General features: G+C 37.3%; 1 protein-coding gene across 2 annotated transcripts in view; it reads left to right on the top strand.

Annotated features, from left to right (window-relative positions):
* The window catches only part of LOC131440701 (glutathione hydrolase 1 proenzyme-like), a 147,510-nt gene that overhangs the window by 59,475 nt on the left and 61,472 nt on the right, over positions 1-26,563 (top strand). For both annotated transcript variants that reach the window (XM_058612214.1, XM_058612213.1), the window contains exons 5-7: positions 4,328-4,402; positions 4,461-4,661; positions 20,163-20,235. In XM_058612214.1, the coding sequence (XP_058468197.1) occupies positions 4,328-4,402; positions 4,461-4,661; positions 20,163-20,235 (349 nt within the window). The remainder of the gene's footprint in view (positions 1-4,327; positions 4,403-4,460; positions 4,662-20,162; positions 20,236-26,563) is intronic.

The raw sequence follows: 26,563 nt of genomic DNA, 5'->3' as shown, positions 1-26,563 counted from the left end.
CGACGTCGATTATCCCATTTCGGAATTGCATATTTCATTGAAAGAAATTATCAAAGTGCAGTACGGGAATCATTTTTGCCTTTTAGAAGGACCAAATTGTGGAATTTTTTACAATATTTAGCACAGTTCGGAACATTTATCTCGAACGATCTTCGCGCAGCGAAAAGTGCACGAAGCAAATCAAATTATTTTGGATTTTCACTTATCTGATGATTTTTACCTTCGATTTGCAAATAAGTAATCTTATTAGTTCTTTAGATAACATTTAGAGCCATTAGAACGGCTGATTTCTTATAATGTGGTCCACTTTTCGATTCTTGTTTTCTTTCTCTCCAATGCAAAGCACCAGCAGTTGATGCAATCGTTCTTGCTTGAATTGAAACTAGCTTTGCCTACAAACCGACACATCCGCTCGCAGTGCCAAATGATGCAAAACTGGTTTAATGCGTCTTCTCACCTTGACGACCGGAAGGCAAATGAGAACTACGACCTGAGCGTTTGAGGTTTTTAGCCAGGTTGAATTGAGGTTTGACTACCTCAAAATCGTCGTCCTTGCGCGAAAAAGCCAAGCAAAAGTAAAGAGTTTTCCGCGTTGTTTTCAAAGTTTTAGAAAATTCAATTTTTGAGTTGTTTGTGGTTATCTCGTTCTGTTCAAAATATTATCCTAAATTCCTGATCATATTTCTGATGAAATAGTGAAAGAATTATGTTGCTGCCATTAATACAAGTCGAGATATTCACGATTAAGTTCTGCCCTTTCTTCCATATGGCTAATTTTGAAAAGGCGCCCCATAGTAAAGTAAGTCGTATTCACGACAAAATGAGTGATGTGTGGGCACGTTTTATTCGCGGTACTTCTAAAAACACCTGGTGCATGGCAAAAACTTGGCCGTGGTAGCATCGTGTTCGTGCATAAATCCTACCTGATATTGTCCCACGAATTCGTTTGCAATCGGTGAAAATCGATGGCATGAGATCAGCAAGGATATTGCAACAATTCAACTCGTCACCCTATTTGTAGATGAGACGCACGATTCCTTCCATCCATTCCTCCGGTAAAATCTCGCTCTCCCAGATCCTGGTAGCGACCCAGTGCATTGATTTCACTATACCACCATGTTTTAGTAGCTCACTTGGTAGTTGGTAAACGCCAGCGGTCTCATTATTTTTCAACCAGCCTACTGAGGTCTGAGACCGGTAGTTTATCGTCCTCCACACGCATTCCCAAGCCCCACTAGTTTCGTTTTCCACCACATAGCCCACATTGAGGTGCTCGTCGAAATAAGTTGGGTTGAATACTGTCACGATGAAAATTTTCCTTGATATTTTTTCTCAATCGTGTTCATGATAGGGTATGCCCAGAGATGCTTAAAAACTCAATGAATGAAGTTATGATAAAACTATTTGTCATCGATATTATTTAGCAAAATTTTCATTACATTTTGTGAAAACGAAAAGTCTACGTAGACTTTCAAAGCAGAGGCGGCGGATGGTGTTTAGATGGTCTACGGAAATCTGCGAGGGAAGACGAGGGAATGAAAAAAAATCCAAATTGTGGTCTACGTTGTTTATGAACGGTCGCTAAAAGTGATTATACTTATATTTTCCAGCACACTTTCATTGATTGATATTAGTACTAACTCAATTGAACTAATCGGCGAAGAAAGGAAATGTTTCTTTGAAGGTAGACAATCATACGAAATTACAGCCAAGGCAAAATGGTAAAATAAATTGCGAGAAAATAATAACAACTTACTTGTTACTTAAACACAGGAAGCAATTTTTACGATGACTAAAATTTGGTTTTTGAAATGGAATAACAGCAAGGGAAACATTGCGAATGTTGCGAATGGTTTACGGAAACCAAACCAACAACAACGAACTGACGACAATGAAAATTATTTAGACATTATACGTCATTTACATGAAGCTATGTTCTTCAGGAGGCCATAACTATCGACCAACAACGACTAATTTTACACCATGGTAATGCGTCGTATCACATTGCATCAATTTCACGCAAGTTTTTCATCAAAAAACGTGTTTAATCCACCTAGCAGTGAGATGATACCTATTTTTATCAATCCGCATGTGTTTTTTTTGCATGAATATTCTTCGGTGTTTAAGTTTTCATGACATTATTTTAATGACCGTTGTTTTAAGCGACAATTTGAGATTTTAATCACTCATTACTCTGTAATGTCGAAACTGCAAATCGGATCGAATTTGAATCTAGAAGTGTGATAATCGATTAAACATGCCATGATATGTAAGTTCCACTCTAGAGTTTACGGTAATTTAAGATACTTCCAGAGCCGGTATTCAGGAATCAGCATAACCCAAACCGATTCGTATGGCCATATGACGAATAAATTACAACAGTTTTGAGTCCAACTTTGAAGCTTTTCGGGATTGTCATCTTCTATATCGGTTTGAATTTTAAAAATTCATCATCATGTAATTCGAGAACCGGAAGTCATAATTGGATAAAATTAATTAATTTTTGTATATAAGTTTGTTTTAATTTGAATTTTTGTTTCTGAAATTACATTAGGCTTTTTTTGAGAAAACGATTGAGCTTTTAGAAACGATTTTATACGGGAACCGGAATTCTAAAAGCGGTATGGCCGAAGTCAGATAAATTCACCTGAGTAGCTGTACAGTTTACATTTGTTTCAAAATATTTGAAAATCAGTTAAGACATCTTTGAGAGATCATAGCACGAATTAAATTTTTAGGTGCCTTCTGATTGAAAACTGAATACCATTAAAACTGAAATAAATTTATTTGGATATCGAATATCCAAATCTGCAAACCCGATAAACCTGATTAATTTATATAAAATGGACATTTTTATACTAATCACCTTGTATTTCCGAAACCGGAAGTTGGATCTGACTGAAAAGCAAGATGTTTTATAGAACCTTGAAACTTTTCATTTGAATCTTAGACGATTCTTAGATTTCATTTGAATCTTAGATCGGTTCAGCCATCTACGAGAAGAATGAGTTACACAATTTTGATTTCGTTTCACATATCATCCTGTAGTTCCAGAACCAGAGGTCGGAACCAAACATAATGCAGGAACTTTGTTTGGGAGCATACGACTTTTCGTATGAATCTGAATTTGTAGAAAAGAAATTTTCCGAGAAAATTAAGTGAAATTATTTGTCACACACGCATTTGCTGATCTCGACGAACTGATTCGAACGGTATATGGATGTTATGTTGTTCCAGCATTTATTGCTGTAAGTAGTTTAAAACAAAATAATTAAAAAAAATTCTGCCATCATCTGGTTTATATATGTCATATTCGAACGATTATGTTGCCAAAAACGAGCCGTGCCAAAATCGGTCCGAGGCTAAATGTCATGAAAAAGGATGCTGTACACAATCCTTTTGGTACTTAGAAACAATTGTATGTAACAGTATAAAAAATCGTGTTTTCCGTTGCTCCCAAGCATATCTTTGTCATACAGCGCTCAAAACTCCTACTGCTGGAATAGGGGGAAAAGTCGCTTACAGAAAAACTTCGATATCTCCGTTAAAAATGGACGGATTTTAACAAACTATGGCTTGTTGGATAGGTATTACCGTGCGGAATCTAAGTCTGAAAACATATTCTGTTTTCAAGGTCAATTGTGACAGATACTGTCAAAAAACTGAAAATTTTGACATAAAATTTTGTATAACTCAAAAAGTAAACATCCGATCTCAAAACCATTCAATAGCGTTTTGGGTGACGGGGAGACCTTTCATTTGCGACTAGTTTGATCAAAATCGGTTCAGCCATCTCTGAGATCTCGACCTCTTAGTTGACAACACACATACAGACACACACACATACACACACACACACACACAGACATTTGCTCAGTTCGTCGAGCTGAATCGATTGGTATATGTCATTCGGCCCTCCGGGCCTCGGAAAAATTTTCTAAAGTTTGATCGAATTCTATACCTATTTTTTATATATATAAAAATAGGTAAAACAACAACTATCGCTCCAGAACCACTGTATTCGCTTGAACTGGCTCCGTGCAATTTCTCCAAACACAAAATGCTATTTCGGTGTACGCTTTTTCCTTTCCTTGGTATTACATTTTTGTCGGAAGTGGATTAATTCGAAAAGGATGAAATTGATTTAGAAGAATGAACAGAGATTTTAATATAATGTTGTTGGCATTCACATTTTGAATTTCCAAATCAAAACTCCAGCTCATCAAACCATGGAGTATATCAACACTTTGTTTTATAATCACCATAATTTAAAAATAACTTTTTATCTTTGTTAAACATTTAAGAAGTAGTTTTATTTTTGTAACAGGTATGACAAATATGCAGTCAATGGGCATAGGTGGAGGATTCGTGATGAATGTATATATAAAAAATGAGCGCAAAGGTAGGTTGAAATTGACAATTATTGTGTGTATCATAAGTAAATGGATTCATATTCACAGCCTATACTTTAGATGCAAGAGAAATATCCGCAATTGCAGCTACAGAAGATATGCATTTACATGACCCTTCGACCACGAATGAAGGTCCGTTATCAATTGCTACTCCAGGAGAACTGAAAGGTTATTGGGAGGCACATAAAAGATTTGGAAAGCTCTCTTGGAGGGAAATAATACAGCCAACCATAGATATTTGTAGAAAAGGTAAGACTGTTACATAATTATTTAGCTTAAGCCTGGGGAGACGAAGTACCCCAACTAACCAAAAGTTCGGATAAAAGAACTGATTTGGCTTAAGCAGCTCTCAAAGTTTATCAATAGCATTCCAAGCAGCCCATTTTTTAAGTAATTATCCACACTTGAAAATTCGTGCGACGCAACCGACTGAACTACTAAGCTGATTCTAGAATACATTTTGTAGCTTCTATGTAGCGAAAAAGTTGATGTGGAACTTGATCTGTTCTTTCAAGTTGCCAAAATTACCACGCGTGTTCTTAAGGAGAGCGAGAAAGTTCACGCAGATCTTGTTCTGTACTTCGAACAGAACAAGTGCTCCAAGAGCCGCGGTGCGTGAGTTTATTTAATTTGCATTTTAATCAAAACAGTATTATTTTTTTGTTTATTTTATGTAGACATGTGTTGGATGTCCACAAAAATTTCACGCCACCTGTGTTGGAGTGTCTATTAAGCGAGGTTCACTGCGGAAAAATGATAGAATAGTTATTGACGTAAACTCTTATATACTACTGTGCTGTGAGTCCTGTCAAGAGCTTCTGCACGCAACTTCAACAAACTAGTTGAAAAACAAAAGCTTCTTGAAGGTCAACTTCATTCAAACACGAAAGTTGTGCATAAACTTTCGATACAACAAGAGAAGCCAAGCTTATTTCATGAGGCTATTGATGCGCAAGAAATATTGCTTACGACTATAAAAAATGAATTAAATTCAATAAACACAAATAGCAGCTTGACTGGCACTGTTGCTGCCAAAAAAAAACATGTCACCTCATTGTTCGATACAGCAATATCAGCAATGAAGGAATACGTGTATACGAGGAATTATCATCTGAGTTACGCGACATGAATAACGAGCTAACCATATCACCCTGCTATCTCTGGTTACTGCGGTCAGCTGCACCATGAACGTAAATTCGAAATTGACAATTGGCATTGTTGACGAAATCAAGCCTTTGTCAGCACATTTGGTACCGGCGAAGAACCCTGTGCAAATACCAGTGTCCAATGCCTCAGGCCTCAGTTTGGCGGTAGAATTATGCAAAGTAGATAATTCTGGATGGCGCTTTCTTGGCACTAAAAAGTATGGAAACCGGACTAGAGTGACTACGATGCACGAGAATCGAGAAGACTACATCAGCAGAAACAAGCTGCAAAAGCTTTGAAAATGAACCAAAATGTAAACAATAGCAACAACAATTCAAGAAATCATAGTAATTACAATGAGTGCTTATTGCTATTTCTATAAAATTTATTGCTGAGATCATAAGCACTAGAAAAATTAGAGAATTCAACACGTATGTGTGAAAACTCGTCTAGCCGAGGAAAGACATATTTTCTGCTCAGTATATTTCCAAACAACATCCGTAAAGAAGTATATGAAAACTTTCTTTCCAGATTGCTGAAGAAATCATAACTAACCTTCCTTCCGAAGTGAAAGTACACATTTATGGTGACTTCAATCAACGTGACATTGACTTTTTCCCAGACTCTGGAAATGAAAGCATACTACTACTAGTGCTAGGAGAAAATGAAACCCTCCAATATATCTTTGATTAAATTGCATGCTTAGGACTCAACCAAACTGATTACGTTAAAAATCAGCAAAACTATTACTGACAAATTCACAAGAAGACTTCTGTCTCACTGAATCCCTAACCCCCTTATGGAAAAATGAAAGATTTCACACTGCAATTGAGTTGTCCATATTTGTTCATGAGTATAATAGACCCGATGAACATGAGTATGACGAGGTCTTTCAGTATGACTTGGCAAATTACGATAGCATAAAGTTGAAATTAACTAACATTGATTGGCAAACCATTTTCGGGGATTCTAATGTTGAAACATCTGTGGAAATATTTTATAAGATTTTTCTGATACTATTAATGATCAGGTACCTTTTAAGATAATCCGACGACGACATAACTCTAAATATCCATTTTGGTATAAATATAACATTAAAAATCTGAAAAATTGAAAACAGAAGACCAATAAACATATAAAAAAGACAGTGGTAGCGTCAACTTAGAAACTTACTTACAAACTTGTGACCAATCTGGCATTGGCAATTGAAATTGCTTCTGAGGAGTACGAAGAGTGAAATCAAATCTTGCCCGAAGAATTTCTTCAATTACGAAAAACATAAACTGAAACCTAATAATTTTCTCTCAAAAATGTTTTTCAAGGGTAAGGCTGCTGATAACTCGGAAGATATTTATACACTATTTGCAAATTATTTCCAATAAACCTACACTACATTTTCCGAAGAGGATCGAGACCGTGAATATTTTAATTTCTTTCCTGAACATGTTTGTGACATTCATATTCATCACATTAGTGTCCAGGATATTGTGCAAGCGCTCCATAAATTAGATATCTCTAAAGCTCCCGGACCTGATGGAATTCCTCCCGTATTCTCCTATTTGGTGCCGATTTACAAAAGTGGGAAAAATCAGATGTATATAATTATCTATGAATTGCAATTATCTCATGCATTCCTAAACTTTTTGAAGCGATAATCAATGAAAAAATGTTTCATCAAGTTTAAAATCGTTTCACTAATATGCAACATGGGTTTACTCAGTGACTGCTATGGATTAGGGTAATTACATAGAAGCTTTCTACACTGACTTCAGCAAAGCGTTTGGTCGCATTGATATACACAGAAAAAATAATGAATTTTGCAGGTGACAGAATTCTACGAACGGTACAATTCACAACTACTTTGTTTTTTAAATGGCGCAATATTCCACTCGCACAGAATTTTACATGTTCCGAGTGTAATATATATATATATATATATATATATATATATATATATATATATATATATATATATATATATATATATATATATATATATATATATATATATATATATATATATATATATATATATATATATATATATATATATATATATATATATATATATATATATATATATATATATATATATATATATATATATATATATATATATATATATATATATATATATATATATATATACATATATATATATATATAAACATTAAAATAATAGCGAAAAAAGTGTGTGTTGATAATGTTCTCTGTTATGCGTGGGCTGATCTTAAAATGATTTTTTTTTTGTTCGAAAGGTGACGTTTGTGCGGAGGTTTTAGGCTATTGTACATAAGGAAAATTCTTCGGGAAAGTAGAGAAAAACTTGAAAATTGGTTCGTTTAGAATTGGAAATTCTCCACTCAATGCATGCTAGATCTCCGATGATTGTTTGGCGTGTACGAAAATGTGAAATTGTGAAATGCTAGCTGACTGTAGAGCAAAATATGAATACTATGTGTGTCTAAAAGGTTTCTTAACTAGAAAATATTTCAATCATTTCTAACTCTTGGTATTAACAATAGAAAAAAACACTGAACACAAATGTTACTGAACAGGATATTCAAGAGAGCGAGAAATTCTTGAACGTTTTTGTTCAGGATAGGTGAATTTTATGCGGAATTGATAAAATGAATTACAATGTTTATTTACTTTTGCATATTCCTTCTTGCATAAAAAATGTTGGTCCACTGTAGACATTTTGACTTTTCTGTTTCGAGAATATGTATGGAGTTTTGAAAACATTCAATAAAGATCATTTAGGGGTTAGCCAAATTTTGTGCTAGGGCACATAACCGTTTTTATTATTTTTACGTTTCGTCTTTGACTCATCAGTGCAGAGCAGTTCAAATTGAACTGCTTAGTGCTAAACTCGGCAGTTCAATTTGAACCGCTAAGCAGACGTAAAGTTTCTGCTATTTACAGAACACTTTTTGTTTTGCAACGGAGTGCAATGTCTTTTCTGACGTGCCGAACGAAAACGTGTTTTCGACTATTTCTGGCCGATACAGGTTTGGTCATTTAGGGGTTAGCCAAATTCTGTGCTAGGGCACATAACCGTTTTTATTATTTTTACGTTTCGTCTTTGACTCATCAGTGCAGAGCAGTTCAAATTGAACTGCTTAGTGCTCAACTCGGCAGTTCAATTTGAACCGCTAAGCAGACGTAAAGTTTCTGCTATTTACAGAACACTTTTTGTTTTTCAACGGAGTGCAATGTCTTTTCTGACGTGCCGGACGAAAACGTGTTTTCGACTATTTCTGGCCGATACAGGTTTGGTCATTTAGGGGTTAGCCAAATTTTGTGCTAGGGCACATAACCGTTTTTATTATTTTTACGTTTCGTCTTTGACTCATCAGTGCAGAGCAGTTCAAATTGAACTGCTTAGTGCTAAACTCGGCAGTTCAATTTGAACCGCTAAGCAGACGTAAAGTTTTTACTATTTACAGAACACTTTTTGTTTTGCAACGGAGTGCAATGTCTTTTCTGACGTGCCGAACGAAAACGTGTTTTCGACTATTTCTGGCCGATACAGGTTTGGTCATTTAGGGGTTAGCCAAATTTTGTGCTAGGGCACATAACCGTTTTTATTATTTTTACGTTTCGTCTTTGACTTATCAGTGCAGAGCAGTTCAAATTGAACTGCTTAGTGCTAAACTCGGCAGTTCAATTTGAACCGCTAAGCAGACGTAAAGTTTCTGCTATTTACAGAACACTTTTTGTTTTGCAACGGAGTGCAATGTCTTTTCTGACGTGCCGAACGAAAACGTGTTTTCGACTGTTTCTGGCCGATACAGCTTAGCGGTTCAAATTGAACTGCCGAGTTTAGCACTAAGCAGTTCAATTTGAACTGCTCTGCACTGATGAGTCAAAGACGAAACGTAAAAATAATAAAAACGGTTATGTGCCCTAGCACAAAATTTGGCTAACCCCTAAATGACCAAACCTGTATCGGCCAGAAATAGTCGAAAACACGTTTTCGTTCGGCACGTCAGAAAAGACATTGCACTCCGTTGCAAAACAAAAAGTGTTCTGTAAATAGCAGATACTTTACGTCTGCTTAGCGGTTCAAATTGAACTGCCGAGTTTAGCACTAAGCAGTTCAATTTGAACTGCTCTGCACTGATGAGTCAAAGACGAAACGTAAAAATAATTCAATAAAGATCCTAAACAACCCGTTATCTAAATTTCTAGTTTATGTTTTGCAGCACGAAAGAGAGAAAATATAAATCTTAAATCAATAACGTGAACGTAGTACGTGAATTCTGTGAATCTTTTTATAATTATAATCGAAAAATCAAATGTATAAACAATGACATTAACCATCTTTTGAAGAACGTAATCGTTTGATTCGAAATAGATACCCGAGTAAAGGCTAACATCAAAATTAGAACAAATTGATATTTGATTATGATAGCAACATCAGATTGAAATCCTAATATGATATCGACTCATCAAATTTTCAATTAATATCACATTATGTTATCATATTGCTGCTTAAAGGCAAAAGTTTTGTGAAACTCAAAAAATGAAAATAATAATATCGACAACTTAGTGAATCCATTGACATTAAGCAAATTTCAAATGGCAATACAAAAATTCAAAGTTTAGTTTCAATGGAAGAATTATTCCTTCAATCCTATGTTGCCTTTTACAAAAATGCTTTGACATCCTGCCGAAATTCTGCAGTTGACCGCAACTTTTTTAACTTTTACGCAAATAATGCTCCTTTTTTTAACCACGACAATATTGGTGTCAAACCACACGTCTGGGAGGCATTAGATAAGTCGGCGATCATCGATACCACGTTTGTCTGAAGCAGGTCAATCTGAATAGTGGCTTTGGCATTCCCATCTCGCTGATCGTCTGCCGTAGAAGCTTATTTCAGAATTTGATATGAGAAATATACTTGACGTCATCAATTTCCTTCTATATACGTTAAGTATCCGATCCTGTAACAATTTGTGGGTTTAGTTAAAAAAATGTTTCGATATTTGTAATCATACGACGTTGCGAAGTTCGTTCCAAAGTTCTTAGACCATTATTTTCAGTGCAACCAGAAATCGGGGACCTGGATGGCGAAAATAATCTACTCGCCAAACCCGTTCTGAAAATGTCCATAACTTTATATTCAACAGTATGGAAAAATTAATTGTTTACGAAGTTCGAACATCGAATATTGAATGTCTCAGATTTCAGAACCTAGAGCTAATTCTTAATAATACTTTAGTGGCTTAGAGGAGCCACCAAGAAAATATATGTTTAATTTGAATATTCCTAAGTAGTCCACAAACTGTGTCGAAGAACCTCTTCAAAACAATTCTTATTCCTAGTTATAAATGATTAGAACTTCATATTCTCACTAACGCTAGATGCTATGAGAAGTATTTTATCAATCATCTAATAGATCTTAAAACTTTATTACACTTTTCTAAAGAATCATTTCTGCATCAAATGATCGTAAATTATAAGTCTACACAAGAACTGAAGAAATTCTGGTTCTATCTGTGGTCAGAAGCGAGATAATCGTTCATTGTCCCAATTAGCCGAAAAAACAAAAGATCTTGGATACCTTATTGCCGAATTCCTAATTCACGTTCCCTGTGAGTGTTCCTTCACTGTAAAAGGTTCGGTCTTCAGAGCCTCTAAATTCGTATTTCAAAGTGATTACATGTGCGAGTTATATGCGATCAAGTAGATAACTCAATTTGATGTTACAATGTTTGAATGCTACAGCTTTGGATATGAGAAGGACAAAGAGAACATTTTTATACTGTACTCAAATAGCCACACTGCTATTCACGGTGGATGCGGGATGGAAGCGACGCAACGAGTGTGCACTGACAGAAACTACCTGCATACAACTTTATGAAACAACACTGCTTGTCATATAACCGACCATTTTTCATCTCCTGATAGCTAGCGCTTACAGTCCATAGCAATCGCCAAAAGTTCACATTCCAAATCACCTAAGTTCGAAACCGGATTCTCTCCGCGGTGATGTGGAGATTGCATGAAATCTTTTTTCTTGCTTGCGACTAATATGGAGATTGCATAAAATCTTTTTTCTTGCATGTGAGTAATATCGCCTAAATGTATACTATCCCGGACCTTTTTTGGCTGTTCTATTTTTAGATTATGCTCGTGACGTGTCATTTCGAGAAAATCTACATCATATTAAGTTTTCAATGTGCTTTCACTGAGAGCAAAACTAGTTTCCAGTTTGATGTCACACAGCATTTTTTTTGCTTTCAATTTTGATCTTTTAACCATCAAAACGACCAAAACGATAGCAAATTAAGTAATCGATATATACGAACAGCACAACATCAAATTGAGTTTTCTTTTTAATCTCACACTCTACTCGGGTATACATTCAAACCGGTAAATTTTTCTCGGACATCAACAATGTTCGCACCTACCGCAGTGCGAATATAGATTCGGACCACTACTTGGTTTCTGTATGCATGCGCTCAAAACTTTCGACGGTGGCTACCCAACGTCGAAACCGAACGTCGCGGTTTAACATCGCGCGGCTCCGGGATACTGGAGTAGCCCAAGATTACGCGCAGCAGTTGGCAGTGGCACTACCAACGAAAGAGCAGTTTGGTGCAACTACTCTTGAAGATGGCTGGAGAGACATCCGTTCTGCCATAGGTAGCACTGCATCAGCAACGCTAGGTACGGCTCCGAACGTAAGGAACGACTGGTTCGACGACGAATGTGAACAGTTAGTGGCCGAGAAGAATGCAGCTTGGGCGAGCAAGCTGCAACACCGGACGAGCGATACAGACAGGCGCGGAACAGACTAAGCTCGGTATCCCGTAGAAAAAAGCGCCAACAGGAAGACCGAGATCGCGAAGCGATGGAACAGCTGTTCCGTGCTAATGGCTATGTGCCACAGGCCGATATGTACGAGGACACCAACGGGGATCTTCTCACGAACGACTGTGAGGTGATCGAGAGGAGGCGGCAGTATTTCGATGAGCACCTCAATGGCGATGTGGCGGAATAAGAAAGTGGCGGCGCGGTAACGAACTTGGGAACTCCGCACGCGTTCCCGGACAATAAACTGCCGGTCCCAGACCTCCAAGAAGTCGAGGAGGTGGTAAGCCGGTTGAAAAATAATAAGGCCGCTGGCGTTGACCAACTACCAAGCGAGCTACTAAAACACGGTGGTAATGCACTAGTGAAAGCACTGCACTAGGTCGTTACCAAGATATGGAAGAACGAGATTTTACCGGTGGAATGGATGGAAGGAATCGTGTGTACCATCTAGAAAAAGGGCGATAAGCTGGATTGCTGCAATTACCGCGCGGTGACTCTGCTGAACGCCGCCTACAAGGTACTCTCCCAAATCTTATGCCGTCGACTTTCACCAATTGCAAACGAATTCGTTAGACAATATCAGGCAGGATCTATGGGCTAACGTGCTACCACGGACTAAGTGTTCGCCATCCGCCAGGTGTTGCAAAAGTGCCGCGAATACAATGTGCCCACACATCACTTATTCATCGATTTCAAATCAACCTACGACACAATCGATCGAGAACAGCTATGGAAAATTATGCACGACTACGGATTCCCGGACAAACTGATACGATTGGTCAAGGCTACGATGGATCGAGTGATGTGCGTTGTTCAGTATCGGGGATAAACTCGAGTCCCTTCGAAACTCGCAGAGGGCTACGGCAAGGTGATGGCCTCTCGTGTCTGCTATTCAACATTGCTTTGGAGGGTGTGATAAGAAGAGCGAGGACAGACACGAGTGGCACGATTTTCAGAAAGTCCGTCCAGCTACTTGGTTTCGCTGATGATATTGATATTATAGCCCGCAACTTTGAGAAGATAGAAGATACGTACATCGAACTAAAAGCTGAGGCTGTTACCTAGTCAATTTTTTTTTTCTTCAACACTTGGTTGGCTGGCTATTGCGTACACGTGGTGTGTTCGCGCCACGTTTTACTCACCGGCTTTGGGTCGTTTTACTCTTTTGTCTCCAGAGGAAATTCTACGCGGGGAAGACTTTCAACCCTTTTACACTACGGTCACTGGGCGGAAGTCGTTTTCGAGCGGAAACAAGCAAATGGACTCATTATCTGTAAACTAACACAACACAACTTGAATACATTAAAGACCAGACATTTTATTAGATACTTCATTTTTTATATTTTCTAAAATTATTTTTTCACTTTTAATTTCAAGCTACTCAACACGGGGGGGGGGGGGGGGGGGGGTTGAATTTAATAAAGCGTGAATATTACTTGCGATTATTTTATTCAGATGATAACTGCTTCTGGAGCATCGTTGCGGCCGTGTGGAACGTTGGTCGACTTGTTGCAGCTGGCTGAAGACGGGACGCCGGCGGGGGTAGTACAGGACTCTTCCTCGGCATCGGACTATGACGAACTATGAACTCCGGATGCTGCAGCAACTCGGCCTTTGTTGACGGAGGCCTGCGTTTCACACTTTTTAGAAGCCCGGGGAGCGGTACTGCGCGCACTTGATTCACTTACGAGTGTCTAACTATTAGTCGAGTGGGATTTATAACGTTTTCGGTCTGAACTGCCATACCCTACCGGCACTTGGGTAATGGCGTTCGTTGGCGTCTTTTTGGCTTGGCCAATCTTTGACCGTTTTTGTGCACTCGCGTCGTACGTACTACTCATAAACTGTTCAAATAAACCGGTAACCACACTTATCGCACTCGACTGACCGAACGAAAACTAACGGACGTGTGGATCTTCCGAACGGTCCGGTAACTTGATCCATCGATCAACTTTTCGCGAGAACAATCACTACTCACTTTTTAAACTTTTATTTCCGAAACGAGGGGTCACATTAGACTTGTGACACGCTGCTGCTGGTCTTCACTCCTCCGGGCAGGTCAACTAAAAGAGGCTTGATACCGCCTGCTCGGACCCTTTTATCTCCTCCCAGCTCATCCCCGCTACCACCCCCATGGAGCCCCGCCTAGAATCCTCCAACTCGATGACAATGATACAATGACGATGATGATGACAGAGAACGATATAAAGACCATCGACGATTACATTTTGTTCTTATGGTTGGTATCGATTTTGAATTTGAATTTTTTATAGCAAATGACATATAGACTCTTGATACTAGGGCTTGTTTCCTTATTTTGATATTTTTGATTATAAATAGTTTTTTTTTGTTTATTGCATAATAAATGAATATGTGAATAAATGTGAGTAAACGAATAATATATAGTAAATATGAGTATATATAAATAAATAAATAAATAAATATGTAAATAAATGAATAAATATATGAATAAATAAATTAATAAATAAATATGTAAATAAATGAATAAATATATGAATAAATAAATAAATAAATAATAAATAAGTAAATACAGGGTGATTTTTTAAGAGCTTGAGAACTTTTTTAAACAATAAAACGCATAAAATTTGCAAAATCTCATCGGTTCTTTATTTTAAACGTTAGATTGGTACATGACATTTACTTTTTGAAGATAATTTCATTTAAATGTTGACCGCGGCTGCGTCTTAGGTGGTCCATTCGGAAAGTCCGCTTTTTTATCGACAAATTTTGTTCAGCGATGAGGCTCATTTCTGGTTGAATGGCTACGTAAATAAGCAAAATTGCCGCATTTGGAGTGAAGAGCAACCAGAAGCCGTTCAAGAACTGCCCATGCATCCCGAAAAATGCACTGTTTGGTGTGGTTTGTACGCTGGTGGAATCATTGGACCGTATTTTTTCAAAGATGCTGTTGGACGCAACGTTACAGTGAATGGCGATCGCTATCGTTCGATGCTAACAAACTTTTTGTTGCCAAAAAAGGAAGAACTGAACTTGGTTGACATGTGGTTTCAACAAGATGGCGCTACATGCCACACAGCTCGCGATTCTATGGCCATTTTGAGGGAAAACTTCGGAGAACAATTCATCTCAAGAAATGGACCGGTAAGTTGGCCACCAAGATCATGCGATTTGACGCCTTTAGACTATTTTTTGTGGGGCTACGTCAAGTCTAAAGTCTACAGAAATAAGCCAGTAACTATTCCAGCTTTGGAAGACAACATTTCCGAAGAAATTCGGGCTATTCCGGCCGAAATGCTCGAAAAAGTTGCCCAAAATTGGACTTTCCGAATGGACCACCTAAGACGCAGCCGCGGTCAACATTTAAATGAAATTATCTTCAAAAAGTAAATGTCATGTACCAATCTAACGTTTAAAATGAAGAACCGATGAGATTTTGCAAATTTTATGCGTTTTATTGTTTAAAAAAGTTCTCAAGCTCTTAAAAAATCACCCTATATATATATATATATGAATGACTAAATGAATATTACTTTTAATTTAGATACCAACCACGGCTATTAAGCATAAATTAAACATCACTCGAACATGAAACACGGAGGATAGACATTTAATTTATACTTAGACATTTACTTACAATTCTTTCAGGTGTACAACAATATTGATAGGGTAATGTATTCAAGTTGACCCAGTGACCATAGGTAATATTGTGACCAGCCGAGTCAAAGGTCACAAGGCCAAGCGGATCGGACTAGACATCAATGTGTCAAAGACAAAGTACATGAAAGGCAGGCTCGAGAGAAGATAACGTCAGCCACCCATTACAAGTTCTGATTGGTGGTGAAGAAATCGAAATGGTCGACGAGTTCGTGTACTTGGGCTCACTGGTGACTACCGATAATGACACCAGCAGAGAAATTCAGAGACGCATATTGTCAGGAAATCGTGCTTACTTTGGACTGCGCAGGACGCTTCGATCGAGCAAAATTCGTCGTCGTACGAAGTTAACTATCTACAAAACGCTGATTAGACCGGTTATCCTCTACGGGCACGAGTCCTGGACAATGCTTGCGGAGGATCAACGCGCACTAGGTGTTTTTGAACGGAAGGTGTTGCGAACCATCTTCGGCGGAGTGCGGATGGAAGACGGTACGTGGAGAAGGCGAATGAACCATGAACTGCATCAGTTGCTGAAAGGACCAGTTGTTAGAATGTCGGAGAACAACCCGGTTAAAATCTTTCTCGATAATGATCCGACCGGTTTAAGAAGAAGAGGCGCGCTGCGGGCAAGATGGATCGATCAAATTGAGGACGACCTGCGGACCCTTCGCAGCTACCAAGGCTGGCGGCGAACAGTCATGAACCGAGTTGAATGGAGACGCCTTATGTATACAGCAGAGACCCGTGTGGTCTACGACTGAAAGAGTAAGAGTAAGTCAAACCGGTAAAAAGTCAATTTCGAACTCGGATTATGCCACTTTTACAATGAATGTGAAAGGTGATATTGCTTAGGGAGTTATACTAGGTATCTATTATTCTGATATCGATTCATATGTATTATACAAACCGATAATTGTTACTAATCAGGAATCAGAACTAATTGGTAAGTGGCACGTTCTCCTAGTTGTTTGGAGGTTTGTGCCTTACCGTGGCTTCTCATCAATTTCCTGATGGGGGAAACACAGTTCAAAACATAAAGAAACAAATCATTCTACAATCCCGAAAGGATTCTGAACGATCTGCAGGTGCCAAAATGCACAGTAATCAAAAGCCTCAAACCTCCGAGAAGATCTAGAAATTTTACAAAAGCGACACCATTCTGCATTCCCGAAAGAATACACAACGATTCGTAGTATGTATGAGCAGGAGTAAATCAGAGATGCCAAACAATCTGCCAAAACCTATAAGGATCAATACAGAAACCATTCATTCACTCCAGGTAGAACGATGAATTCCTCTGACTATAGCTCCTTACCACATTGGGTGAGAAACGATGGAATCTCCCAGGCCCGTGCGCAGAAATCATTTATTCATTTATTTATTTATTTAATCAAGAGACAAATTTAAGTCCTAATGATTATTTCTAAGAGTATTTAAAAAAATTTCTCTTATTCGGATGCGGGAAAAATGGAAATCGAATCCCATAGAAACACTGTTGGAGGTTCGTTGCAATCCAATAACGGCACCGTTGATTCCGTAGTTAGTGCGACGTAGAGGCAATTTGAGGAAGTTGTTATTGCGGAGAGCTCTGGAACGAACGTTGAGGTTGATTTGACTAAGAAGTGCTAAGCAATCGAAATTGTTCGTCAAGACATCGGCAATCATCATTACACTGGCCATTCACTTCTTTAAACGAAGTCGATTTAGGCGATATAACGGGAAATAAAATGATCTACCTACAAGATCAACTTTTTCAAATGATCATCTGAATGAATTCGACTTCATCACTTTTTGAAGCATTTCAAGTTGGATGACAAATAATATTATAATTAATTTAAAATTTAACAGTAATGTTCAATAATTATTGGAATATTTTAAATTGTCCTAGCTTCGGCTGGACATATACTAAAATTGGAAATATTTTAAATTGGAATGCTCGATCTTTAAAATCGAGAGAAGATTAACTTTATAATTTTCTCGAAGTTCACAAAATTCATATTTCCATTGTGACAGAAACATTTCTTAAACCAAATGTCAAATTGAAAAGTAATCCACATTATGTGGTTCATCGATTTGAAAGGTTTACTGGAATGGGTGGTGGAGTTGCCAGCTCCCTATAGAACAAAGTACATCAGCTGCAGTTAACCACTTACCCTCCAACCAACCAGCAATTGCAACCAATGTACAACAAGGTGCATCTATAGCAACTAGCAACAAAAAGAAGACGGAAATCGACAACAATACCATCGATGCGGCTATGGATGACGAGACGAACCACGAACGAAGTGCCCCTCAATCCTCGCAGGTGGGAAATGGAAGCTCCTCTCCCCCTAGAAAAAAGTGACAACAAGATTAAACTCAAACAAAAAATTTATTTGGAAAATCGGCTCAATCGGCCACGTAAAGCTTGTACGCAGTTAGGCCTGAATAAAAATATTTTTTAAATAAAAAAAAAATATAATAAATGTTTATATCCTCTTATAAACAGAAATTATGAGCGCTGTCTGAAAAACAAATTGTTAATTTATAAACAAAATCAGACCACCCATGCTTTATGCAGTACCAATTTGTTCAAGTTGTTGTTATGCAGTACCAATTTGGTCAAGGATTCAGAATAAAATTCTGAAAATGATTTTGAAGCGTCCTTCCTGGTTTAGTACAAATGAGTTACACAGACAAATATAGAACCGTTAGATGTGATGTCATATAATATTATAAGCAAATTCCGACAAAAATCGATGCAATCTTCCATTGATTCAATTCGCTCTCTGTATTATTTATTTATTTATATATTTTTTGTACCAACAGATTACATTTATCCAAATGATACATATTGTACGTTATCGTAAACTAATCTATCATACTATCTCCTGTAAATATCTATAAGTTAACTCTCAATTCATAAGGAAAGCTGGTTCATTAAATCCATAGTTTGTTCTAGCACGAAGGATTCTGAAGAAAGAGTTTAACCGCAAATTACGACGATGGATATTGAAGCTTAGCTGTGGAAGAAGATCCACACAATCAATTCTGGATTGGATCAAATCCTCAATAAAAATGGCTTTGGAAGTATCCCGGCGAACTGATAACAAATCAAGGTTGATGAGTCTACAACGATTTTCGTAGCTTGGAAGGTTGGCTGCAAAGCAAAACGGACAAATTTCCGCTGAAAAGCATCTATTCGCAGCTTATCGCTTTGATAATATGGTGCCCAAACAACGACAGCGTACTCAAGGGTAAAACGATCTCAGGCAATATACGTTATTGAAGTTTTTTGAAATGCGGAACATAAGTCCTAGCATCTTAGAAGCTTTAGGTATAGTATACTCAATATGATCTTTGAAATTGAGCTTAGAATCTAAATCCTTGATTGATGAAACTCGTTCCAAGACCGCTGTCGAAATAGAGTAGTCATAAGTGATCGTGTTTCGTTTGCGAGAGAATGAGATGACGGAACATTTTGAGGCGTTTAGTACCGTCCTGTTAACATTGCACCAGTTATATAATACATCTAACTGAGTTTGTAAGAAAGCGGGATCTTCAGAATCCTTGATGAGATGGAACAATTTGAAATCATGGGCAAATGATAGCTTCTTGCATTCCAGCGAAAAATTCAAGTCGTTGAGGTATAGTAAGAATATGAACGGTCCCAGTTGGCTTCCTTGTGGAACTCCGGAGCTCGCAATGAATGGTGAAGTGATTATTAGTAGTTGTATTATATAGTAAGTTAGTATATAAATTCCATTTTCCCATTATACAATACAAGTAGGTTTAGAATTTTCCCTACACAAAAATGACAGAATTGCGGAAGCAAATGATGTCTTTATGGTAACAACCAAATCATATATATAATAGGGCTGAAAAGTCACCACTTGTGGCTGAACACCCAATTTTAATCTTAATAATTTAATTTTAACTTATATTCCAATAAAGAGTTATTTGAAAAAAAAAACATCGAAAACGCGGCATTTTGTTCTGCGATTTTCGGGTGAGTTATCATTCAGAATCCGAAGTGTGTTTCAAAACATCCCATATTCCCCTATTTAATAAAAATCATATTAATTATGAGAACATATGAGAAAGACTTCTTTGTAATGTTAAATGGATTAAAACACGTTTTCTTTCTATCTCTTGTAGGATTCGAAATGTCTAAGCATATGTACGATTCTTTGCACACAAATTCAAAAGTCCTATCTGATGATCAATTGCGGTAAGTAGAATTGATACATGAATTGGATTATATATTGATACAGCCGAAGATTATTTTCCACTAAATCTTTGAATCTCGCTGTACATCTCAAAAGCCCACCACCCTAAGCATTTGGCTATTTTTTTAATATAATAAATTTAAGATATACTTACGTATATTTATTAATTAACTGAATTACCCGGCGTTGCTCTAAAATGTCTCGTGAAGGCAAGGCTGCAAAACAAAAAAAAAACTAGAAATTGTCCGAACCATTGGAATACTCTAAATTTAGTGACACACAATATAGATGGCAACACATTCAGTAAAAACCATTCAAGCGTAGAGGTTGTGTTTCGAGTACACTGGTCGTGAGTTAACGGCTACAGATAGTTAAAACTGCTGGTGTTAGTAGCTAAGGCAATATTCGGGGCGTTTCCCGACTGGAAAGCTAGTAACGAAGGCTAACCCGTTCATACGCACAGAGGTGCGATGGCATAGAAGTGACGGGTCACAGAGGTGCCATCGCATAAAGGTGCGAAGACGAAGGGGTGCAAAAGCACAGAGGTGCTAAAGCAACTCAGTGCTGATCTACCAGGTACCAGAATTTGTACGTTGCGTAGGATCTAAAGAGATTACCACCCCTATTCTGTACGTCGATCGATTCAAAATATTCCGATCGAACGTGCAATTTCCATTCTTCATTCCGTTCGAGTCGTGTTAAATTTTCGATCATTCACCCTTATTCTGTACGTCGATCGATTCGAAATATTCCGATAGAATGTGTAATTTCCATTCTACATTCCGTTCGAGTTAGGTATGAACTCGAATATCGTTCGTTCGAGTTGTTCAATTTTCGAACATTACTCGATCGACTTGCGTACGTATTACTTCTGTTCGGTTTAGAATCGTTCTAATTTGTTTTACAAGTGTGACGGTTTCGTTTACTAAGAAATGACTAATATAAAAAGAACGTTTAAGTAGTGTCGACAGCTTCGATGGTTAGTGTTCGAAATTTCTATTGTTCCCGAACGAGAGTCGATCGAATCATGCAAGTCGAACGGAATAAAGAATGCAAAATTCGAACTCGAACGAAAGTGTAGATTTGTTCGTATCACAAATCCGTCGGATTGCAGAATCGGGGTGGACATATATCGTGAGGTGCTATACTGCAAGGATCACATTTGATCGCCACCAAGAGCAATAGCACTATACCTGGGGACAGGTACAGGCAGCACACCAAGTTCAGTGGTAACCACAACGACTGCAGAGCAACTGAGATAGTAGAAAACGATACCAAAATACTGCCAATTGGAAATCGTTGGATGAGCTTCACGTCGTTCTTCACGATAGAGGAACAGAGACGACAGCAACAAGGTAGATCTAATTTAATTTAATTTTGTTATCTCTCTTATAACTGAAATGTTAACTATACATAAGTTTTCTTTTTGATATTATTAATCTAAAAAAACAGATATTTAATGGATGATCTCATGGAAGAGCATTCGAATCCGATTTCGGATACTAGTAAGATCTTAAATACTCCAAGGGCTAAACATTATCCAGAGGGAACACTGGGCCATGGATAGTCTATTTTCAAAAAAAGGAAAAGGTATTAAATTTGATGCAAAATACAAAGAAATTGACATAACATTTTTCAAAAGTTGAAGAAATCTCTAAAGTTCATAGAGATAAAATTCGAGTTGTTGTTAACGATTTGAAACAGGTAATTTATTTATTTATTTATTCGTCAAACAAATGTTAACTACAGACAAAAAAAGATACAATGGTTTCTTATATGCTATACATTATTTCTACGATTTGGTTTCAATATTGCCCTGGAAGGTGTGATTCGAAGAGCGAGGATCGACACGAGTGGCACGATCTTCCGAAAGTCCGTACAACTTTTTGGCTTCGCTGACGATATTGATCTTGTGACACGTAACCTTGAGAAGATGACGGAAACCTACATCGGACTGAAAGCTGAAGCTAGGCGTATCGGACTGGCCATAAATGCGTCGAAAACAAAATACATGAGAGGAAGAGTCTCTAGAGAAGAAACACTACGCCTCCCACCACGAATATTGATAGACGGTGACGATATCGAGGTGGTTGACGAGTTCGTTTATTTGGGCTCACTGGTGACCGCCGATAATGACACCAGCAGAGAAATTCATAGAATTATTTTGGCAGGGAATCGTGCGTACTTTGGACACAGAAAAACCCTCCGATCGAGAAAAGTACGCCACCGCACGAAATTGACCATCTACAAAACGCTAATTAGACCGGTTGTTCTCTATGGCCACGAGACCTGGACTATGTTGGCAGAGGACTAACGCGCCCTCAGTGTTTTCGAAAGAAAGGTACTGATGACCATCTATGGCGGAGTGCAGATGGAAGACGGAACGTGGAGACGGTGTATGAATCACGAATTGCAACAGCTGCTAGGAGAGCCACCTATCGTACGGACAGCTAAAATCGGACGTCCACGATGGGCTGGGCATGTCATAAGGATGTCGGGCGACAGCCCAGTGAAAATGGTTCTTGAAACTAATCCGACTGGTACAAGAAGAAGAGGAGCGCAGCGAGCAAGGTGGATCGATCAAGTGGAGGGTGATCTCAGAAGCATCCGTGCCTTGAGTGGCTGGCGACGAGCAGCCATGGACCGAGTTATGTGGATACGTATGCTTGATACAGTTAAGGACACCCCAGGCCTATAGCTTTTAGGAAAGGTAAGTACGATTTGGTTTCAATTTTTCTTTTATTTGTTTCCTGGACATAGATCGATTTTTTGGCAGTTTTCGTTATAAAAGTGCATCATTTGATTAATAGGATTATTTTTGGCATAATTTGTTTTATATTTTTTTCCGAGAATATTTGACGACTTCTGAGATGGCGACTAGGAGCATAAAATTTTAGTTGTTAAAGCAATGATTCAGATTGTACTCGTTGAGAAATAATGTCGGTGACAAAATAAAGCATTGTAGCTTTGCGGCGTTCTTCGAGTGTTTGTAAGTTTATGAACATACAACGCGCTTTATATGATGGAAGAGGAAATGTAGTCCAGTTTAGTCTACGAAGCGCATACAGTAGACATTGTTTTTGAACAGATTCGATGCGTTCTACGTGTACGGAGGTACAAGGGTTCCATACTATGCTGCAGTATTCCAAAATTGGCCTGACGTAAGTTGTATATAATAATTTTATTGTGTAAGGGTCCTGAAAATTATGACTAAAACGTTTAATGAAGCCTAACATACCCAGAGAACCACAAATCGCATAAGGTAGCACGAATTAGATGGCTTAAAACGCTGTTCATAATCACCATCGCATAATCATATAACTGAAGTTCATATTTTTCCCCATATGATGCTATCGCACAAGCTTATTGCGACGATGAGCACACAATCGCATAATTGTTTGAACAACCTCGCCGTATATAGAATTGAACTCGCATTACTTCCATAAATGTTTGGCTGTACATGATATCCAAAATTTGCCTGAATTATATCGCATTGTACGTAAAACCCCTCGCACAAGATGATAATTCCTAGCATCCAATGCGATTGGCTCACAATTCTGATTTTACTGGCTGAATATAAAAATATTTGGTCGCATTCTAATATGGAGTGTTTTACTGAAAATTCAAGAACACTTGTTTGAAAAATGGCTAGGATAATTGAAAATTATCAGTATAATGGAATATTTATGTAAACAACAGACTTGTTCGTGAAACAATACGAACTTCCTCACAATAAGAAATTTTATAAACCTTATCTTCTACGATATACTGTGAACACATATGTGTGAATGTGAATGATAGTTTAGATCATAAAACGTAATGAGTTATTTCGCACTGTAAGATTTTAGTTATGCTTAGATATACGATGTGACTCAGTCATCTGTAACATAAAAGAAGAATGTATTCGTCTTAAATCGGGCTTATCAACAGCTATGGTATGGATGAGAGTAGAAAATCTCGGTAAACGATCCACAAGTTTCAGGTTCGAGCCTCGATCCGTAAAAGCTCGTTGTTATTTTTTGCTAATCAGTAGGATGTATGATTAGAATCGCATAGACACTTGAATAAACTCTCAAAAAATATACTTACGATCGCATACATCACAAAAGAAAATCACTGAAGCTGATAAACTGAATCACATTAAATGCTTTACTACATCGCATCTAGCTTTTGATTTTTCTAAATTGCATGTATATCGCCTCCACTTTTGCACGCATAGGCCATATTTGCAATATGCTCTGCGATTTTATTATAACATATAACAGAACGCATAATGCGATTATAGCTTGCGATATAGGTACGAAATAGTTTTCTGGGTACCATTTGCTTTATTGATAATTGTATTATAATGCTTCACGAAAGTGAGTTTCGAATCTAAAATTACGTCCAGGTCTCTAATAATTAAACATTTTTTTACAGGTTGGTTTCCTAAATATATGTTAATAGTAGGAGACATGATTTTTCTACTAAACGTTACTGAACTACATTTTTGACGTTTATTTGGAGTAAGCTTTTATTGCACCAAATGTTGAGTACGTTATTTGAATACTTCAGTATCTACAGCATTTTTTATTTCCATAAAGAGCTTCATGTCGTCTGCATACACAAGTACTTTTAAATGTTTGAGTAAGAAGAAAATGTCGTTTACGTACAAGATAAAAAGAAGAGGGCCTAAATGTGAACCTTGGGGAACACCTGAAGTGACATTTATTGATTTGGAGTATGTGTTTTGATAGCGTACAATTTGTTTACGTTTTGTGAGATATGATTCAAGCAATTCTAAAAGTTTTTGTTCAATGCCATATTTTTTAATTTTGAATAGTAATAATGGTATGTCAATTCTGAAGAAAGCTTAGCTGAAGTCAGTATAGAGAGTTTTTCCATAATTTCCATTGTCCATAGCTTCCAAAGTGAATGTAATGAATTCCAGCAGATTTGTTGACGTAGAACGACCTTTGAAAAGCCATGTTGTTTTGGAGTTATGTAATTTTTTACTTGTTGAAATATTTTTCCATTGATATTTTTTTCAAATAATTTTGGAATACACGAGATTATGAAAATTCTTCGATAATTACGTATGTCTGATTTTGAGTCTGATTTAAAGACCGGTACTAAGAAGGAGGATTTCCATGTTTCTGGAAATATTCCTGTTCTTAGAGATAAGTTGAAGAGATGTTGTAATGGTGTTGTGAGCTCAGAAGCTAATTGCTTCAAAAATATTGGTGCTATTCCGTCAGATCCAGGTCCCTTTTCTGCGTTGAGGGTTTCAAGTGCATTGAATATTTCTTGCTTAGAAAATGGATTGACACTGATGTCATTAGAAAGCTTCGGTATAAAGGAAAAGTAGTCACGTTCACGATCTGTTTCGGCATACGATGTATATATTTTTTGGAAAATTTTGCAAATAAATTACAAATTTCAGTGCTATTATTTCCAGTAGTTCCGTATAGGTTCATCTGGGAAGGCAGGTTGTTATTCTTTAGTTTTATTTTAACATAGCTAAAGAAATTTTTAGGATGCGCTTTGATTTCGCTTTCGACTTTAAAATTATATTCTTCGTGTGCCGAGTTGATTGCTATTCTCAGGTCATTGCAAATGTCGAGGTAGTTTTGTAGATTGATAACACTTTTATCTTTGCTATAAGTCTTATGTGCTTTCTGCTTTCTATTTTTCAGGTTTTTCAATTGCGGGTTGAACCAGATAGGCAATTTGCTATTGTGACTTCTTCTTCTTTTATTTACTGATACAATTTCCGAAATTAAGTTGTTAATAATTAGATAGAATTTTTCCACTTCTTCATTAACGTTTCCTTCTATACTCAAAATATTTTGCCAGTTTAATGTACTTAGTCTACGTTTTGCTTCTTCGAAATTTGTTTTGTGGTATTCCGGACTTCCTCGTATTCTATTTCGTTAGGGAGAAACATGTTATGCATAAAGATGGAGTATTAAATTGCTGTGTGAAATTTTTCATTTTTCCAGAGTGGATTTGGTGTGGCATTCACACAGAAGCCTTCGGTACAGTTTGTGAAGAGAGGATCAAGCTATGAATTTTGTTTATTTTTCACCGAATTTATTTGATTCAAGCCGAATAAAGAGATTTTGTCGAAAAGAAATTGAAGTGTTTCATTTTCTCCTGCAATTGGAAGCAGAATGGATTAATTTTGTTCATCGGTGATGAAGTAAGCTTTTCGTTGGGTAAGGTTTCATATTCGACATAATTTTGTTTACGGTTTGAAAGAATAGATCGAAAGTTGCAGCATTTTCAGGGGGAAAATACACAGACGCAAAAAAATGTTTTTGTCCTGATATAAAAACTTTGGTTCAAACA

The sequence above is a fragment of the Malaya genurostris genome, chromosome 1 (assembly GCF_030247185.1).
Source record: "Malaya genurostris strain Urasoe2022 chromosome 1, Malgen_1.1, whole genome shotgun sequence".
Taxonomy (NCBI): Eukaryota; Metazoa; Arthropoda; class Insecta; order Diptera; family Culicidae; genus Malaya; species Malaya genurostris.
The sequence above is the reverse complement of the archived record's forward strand: the minus strand, read 5'-3'. Positions and strand labels throughout refer to the sequence as shown.